Here is a 5,320-nt window from a genome sequence, read left to right as displayed (position 1 = left end):
AAACCTAATCATAATGTTTGGGAATAAGAAAGAAAGAGGAAACGCACGTCAAAGCCCACTTTCTCCTGCAGGTGTAAAATAAAGGGTTAAGACCGTTTCCTGCTGAAATTTTAGGGAGGCAAACGGAAGCTGGCGTGTGGGCTTTGCCGGCCGCCCAGCTCTAACTCGCGGCGCGGGCGCGGCGGGGTTCAGCACCTCGGAAAGCGCCTCTCCCGGCGCCCCGGGCTTACGCATGCTCCTTGAGGCCCACCGCCGCAGCGGTGCAAGTGCCACCGTAACTGGTGGGCGCCACTGGCAACCCACCCGGAGTTGACAACCGCGGAGAGACGCAGACACCCACTGACCTCCAAGGCAGCAGAGCGAGGTGGACAGAACCTTAGGATCTCTTTCTTTCCAAGGACGGAAACCTCTTCTAAGCAGTCCCAGAGGAAACAGCCAAAGGCATTGGAAAGAGAGCGAGCGTCCCAAATCGCACTGCTGAGCGTCTGGGTGAGTTATGCGCCTGTGTCCCAGTGACCGTGGGACACGGAGAGGGGAAGTCTGCGTTGTATATAAGAACCTAGGGACTCCGAGCTTGGCCTGAGAACACTTGGACGCCCAGTACTTGCCTTTGGGGCTGCGCTCCTCAACTCTGCTCCAAAGCAGCCGCGGATCTCAACTCCTGAGTCCAAGGCGGTTGGTTCGCTGTGCGCCAGGACGCGCTTAGTACCCGGTTCCTGAGCTCTATCTTCAGCGGCTACTTTGAAAGCTCCGGCGCACGCCCCGCAGGCTAGCTAGCCTGGGAACAAAACTGGGCGAACCGTGTTCTCTTAGGTCTTGTCCCCCAAAACATGACCTAGAGATACCTGCGCATGCAGATGGCCGATGCAGCCCGGATAGCCACCATGAATAAGGCAGCAGGCGGGGACAGGCTAGCAGAACTCGTCAGTCTGGTCCCAGACCTTCTGGAGGCCGCCAACAGGAGTGGTAACGCGTCGCTACAGCTTGCGGACTTGTGGTGGGAGCTGGGGCTGGAGTTGCCGGACGGCGCGGCGCCAGGACATCCTCCCGGCAGCGGCGGGGTAGAGAGCGCGGACACCGAGGCCAGGGTGCGGATCCTCATCAGTGTGGTGTACTGGGTGGTGTGCGCCCTGGGGTTGGCGGGCAACCTGCTGGTGCTCTACCTGATGAAGAGCAAGCAGGGCTGGCGCAAGTCCTCTATCAACCTCTTCGTCACCAACCTGGCGCTGACGGACTTTCAATTTGTGCTCACCCTGCCTTTCTGGGCGGTGGAGAACGCATTTGACTTCAAATGGCCCTTTGGCAAGGCCATGTGTAAGATCGTGTCCATGGTGACGTCCATGAACATGTACGCCAGCGTCTTCTTTCTCACTGCCATGAGTATGGCGCGCTACCACTCTGTGGCCTCTGCTCTGAAGAGCCACCGGACTCGAGGACACGGCCGAGGCGACTGCTGCGGCCGGAGCCTGGGTAACAGCTGCTGCGTCTCGGCCAAGGCGCTGTGCGTGTGGATCTGGGCTTCGTCCGCGCTGGCCTCTCTGCCCAGTGCCATTTTCTCCACCACGGTCAAGGTGATGGGCGAAGAGCTGTGCCTGGTGCGCTTCCCGGACAAGTTGCTGGGCCGCGATAGGCAGTTCTGGCTGGGTCTCTACCATTCGCAAAAGGTGTTGCTGGGCTTCGTGCTGCCTCTGGCTATCATTAGCTTGTGCTACTTGCTGCTGGTGCGCTTCATCTCCGACCGCCGCTTGGCGGGGACTGAAAGAGGGACCGCAGTAGCTGGCGGAGGCCTGGCCGGAGCCAGTGCCCGGAGACGGTCGAAAGTCACCAAGTCAGTGACCTTCGTTGTCCTGTCCTTCTTCCTGTGTTGGCTGCCCAACCAGGCGCTCACCACCTGGAGCATCCTCATCAAATTCAACGCGGTGCCCTTCAGCCAGGAGTATTTCCTGTGCCAGGTATACGCGTTCCCTGTGAGCGTGTGCCTGGCGCACTCCAACAGCTGCCTCAACCCCATCCTCTACTGCCTTGTGCGCCACGAGTTCCGCAAAGCGCTCAAGAGCCTGCTGTGGCGCATCGCGTCTCCTTCACTCACCAGCCTGCGCCCCTTCACTGCCACTACCAAGCCGGAGCCCGAGGATCAGGGGCTGCATTCCCTGGCGCCGCTCCAAGCGGCCGCGGAGCCAGACCTGCTCTACTACCCTCCTGGCGTCGTGGTCTACAGCGGGGGCCGCTACGACCTGCTGCCCAGCAGCTCTGCCTACTGAGGTCCAGGGCGCGCCGTCGGGGCAAGGTGGCCTTACCCGGGCGGTGAAGGAGGTGAACAGATTAAGGAAGCCTGCGTGTGTGTTGCGGGGGGCGCATTTAAGAAGTAGGTGGGACGAGGATGGGCAGAGCACGGAGGAGCAGCCTGTGTATAGGCCGGAGAACCTTCTCTGGAGAGGGGATGCTTTGAAATCAAATCAAGTGGAGAGAGGAAGCTGGCAAAGGGGCAGAGACGAGTCCCACGGGCCGGACCTTCAACCTCGGTTCCGCACCCCACCGCCTCTCCTTACTCTGCCCACGCTGGGCAGTGTGGGGGCGCCCAGAAGCAGAGAGAAGCAGCAAAAATGTAGAGAAATTGGCACAGGGAGCGGGGCTTAGCCAAATGATGCGCACACAATTGCGCCGGTTTATTCCAGCGACTTTTGCGGAGAGGGCAGCCGCTGCCACAAACTCTCATTTACTACTTGGCTAACGAGACTGCAGCAGCGCCAAGGTCCTGCTTGCTGTCGGGCTGCCCCAAGAATCTTGAGTTGGGAGGCAAGAAACGTTTTTGGAGTTAAGAAAAAGAACTGACCCTTCTGGTCCGCCCCCAGGACAAACGGCAAAGGAAAATCACCTCCCATGGAGTCATTGTACCGATTGTCATTCCGGATTGCGCTAGCAGGAACATGCTGAGCTGGACCTAGCTGCAAAGCCGGGGAGCGCAAACGTTAACAGGGGGATAACACCTGTCACAAGCTTGGGAGAGCGATTCTTTGGGGAGTGGCATCACTGCCGGAGGGAGCGGACACAGTGTGATTAGAAGGGCTGGATAGGGAAACTTCTTCAGGCTGCTGCCCCGAAAGGTAAAAGGGGGCTCATATGCTCACTCGGTAGCAGAGTTGGAAGTGGCGCGCTGGTGCATTGGGCGCTGCAAGCCCAGGCGCTCCATTTCCTCTGAGAGCACCTTGGGTGCCTGTAGGCACTCTGGTCTGTGTGCTGCCGGTGAGCTGGGCCCAGGAGCATCCTCAATAGCTCTACTGGGCGGAGTGGGGGCACTTCTGCAGTTCCTCCCTTCCCATGCTTTGAGAATCAAGCTGTCCCTTTGACTGAGGCTCTGGACCTGCGAGTAGAGGAATGGTTCAGTATTTTTTGTTTGTTTTTTGGTGCCGTTCCTTTTGTGGGGGTAGGCTTAGATAGAAGAGCAAGAAATGCCGCCGAAACGTGCAAGGGGAATGGCGGCGGCGGGATGGCAGAGCGCGGAATCATGGAAACCAAATTTCTAGAAGCTTGGTCAGATCTTTCAAAAGGAGGCGTGGGGTAGGAAAGAAAATAGAAGGTCCATGTACTCTGTCCTAAAGGGAGCAAAGTACTGGAGAAAAACCAGAATTTCAGGTGTAGGCTTCTTTATTGCTTATATTATTGACAAGAGAAGGTAGGAAATAGAAATTCCCATCGGACAGTACCATCACCAATTTCCATTTATTATGAAGAGTGCTTTACACAGTGAGCATGCATGACAAATTCTTCCCCAGCTTCCAGACAGTTTATGGAGCTGACTCTGAAGACACACAGTTCTCATGTCGACTCTGTTCTTATCACAGCAGTTTAAGGTGTTAAAACCCTCACAATGTCCTTTCTTGAGGCTCTTCTGAGAACTGGAATCAAACATCCGTCTACCCATCCAACTGCCAGCTTTGATAGAGGTATTACTGCTCTCTTTGGCAACCTAGTTTGGGGTCAGGAAATCAATGATGCAGGCACCCACTGGGGTGGTTAATTTAATATAATAAACAGCCATTCATAAAACATGTCTGTTGAAAGAGCCTCTTGCAGAGAATTGTTTAGTAATGTTGTTGAAAGTTTTCTGTAGTATCAGAGATTCAGGGTTCAAAATGTGAGATCTACAACTTCCACCTTCCTTGCCCTGCCTTCTGTGATTGTAAAACACAGTGCAGTGACTAGACACTCATGCCTTCCCACAAAAGCAAAAGTTGCCAGTCTCTATCCTGAGCAATCTTGACAAGTCAGCTCTTTTAGAAAACAGAATGGTGTGTTTGTTTTGAAGTAGTCCATTTTTTTCTTCACCCTTTGGGAAGAACATTTATTGATATTGATATTGAATAGCAATTGGGCTAACAAAGAAGCTCCAGGAAAGTTCCCCAAATACAAAATTCATGAAAAAATAAACACAGGAAAGAGCTAACAGGAGCATGGTAGCAGATTCATATGTAACACTGATAATAGACTCCTATTGAGAAAGTCTTATCAAAGCTCCTTGCCATTTCAATTTTAACAGTAAAATAATGTGTGGGTAGCTCACAATTTTTAGGAAAGCGTGTTGAAGTATGTACATCCGTGACTATGGATGCTAGAAAAACAGAAGAGAAGGAGCTGGAGGAATGGTCTTAAAAATAAAAAATAAAAAAATAAAAAAACCTCTGTAAAAAGGGTCACTTTGTCCAAATCCCAAGCTCAGGGCTTCTAAGAACATGGCAGGAGGGATCAAAGATCGTGACTTTGGTCTACCACAAGGACAAAGGGTCACCAAGGAAATGCGCAGATCAACTGTAATCAACAATTACTTTCTGAGCGCCTGTTGTGTGCCAACCCCTGTGCGGGGTACTGAGGTCATGTACATGAACCAGAGAAATTTCTGACTTCCACATGTAAAAGGACAGACGGCCATGAGCACAAGCAAGATAAGACAGTTGAATGTCAAAATAAGGCTGAAAGAAAAACAAAGGAAGGAAAGGTTGATCCTGCTAGGAGATCAGACTTCCTGGCCAAAATAATATTTGAGAGAGGCCTAGATATCTGGGTACAATTTAGGCAGAATGGCAAAGGTGGGTTGGGAGGAAGAGAGGATATTCAAAGCTCATAAAATGTGGTGACTAAAAGCTTTGATGCTGGAATGTCAGATGCTTGGTGGGGGGAGCAGGAAGCAAAGTAGTAGGGATTCTTGTACTCCTGTACGATTTCCCAAGATTTCTGTTGAGAGTATGTGCCCTTGTACTAACTTTATTTGTCTGGGGAAAGGAGATTTCTTTTGCCAGAAAGAATATGTCATTGTTATGCAGAG

At 52.8% G+C, this 5,320-nt stretch overlaps 1 protein-coding gene across 1 annotated transcript; it reads left to right on the top strand.

The window, feature by feature from the left end:
• Positions 1–221: 221 nt before the first annotated feature.
• On the top strand, positions 222–3,627 carry RXFP3 (relaxin family peptide receptor 3). The gene has a single exon (XM_032279003.1). The coding sequence runs from the start codon at positions 852–854 to the stop codon at positions 2,259–2,261; it is 1,410 nt and encodes a 469-aa protein (XP_032134894.1). The 5' UTR covers positions 222–851; the 3' UTR covers positions 2,262–3,627.
• The last annotated feature ends 1,693 nt before the right edge of the window (positions 3,628–5,320 follow it).

Source organism: Sapajus apella, unplaced genomic scaffold, assembly GCF_009761245.1.
Source record: "Sapajus apella isolate SASKATOON/1434 unplaced genomic scaffold, GSC_monkey_1.0 scaffold11, whole genome shotgun sequence".
NCBI classification, from domain to species: domain Eukaryota; kingdom Metazoa; phylum Chordata; class Mammalia; order Primates; family Cebidae; genus Sapajus; species Sapajus apella.
Note: the sequence above shows the minus strand (reverse complement) of the source record. Positions and strands in the feature narration are given on the sequence as shown.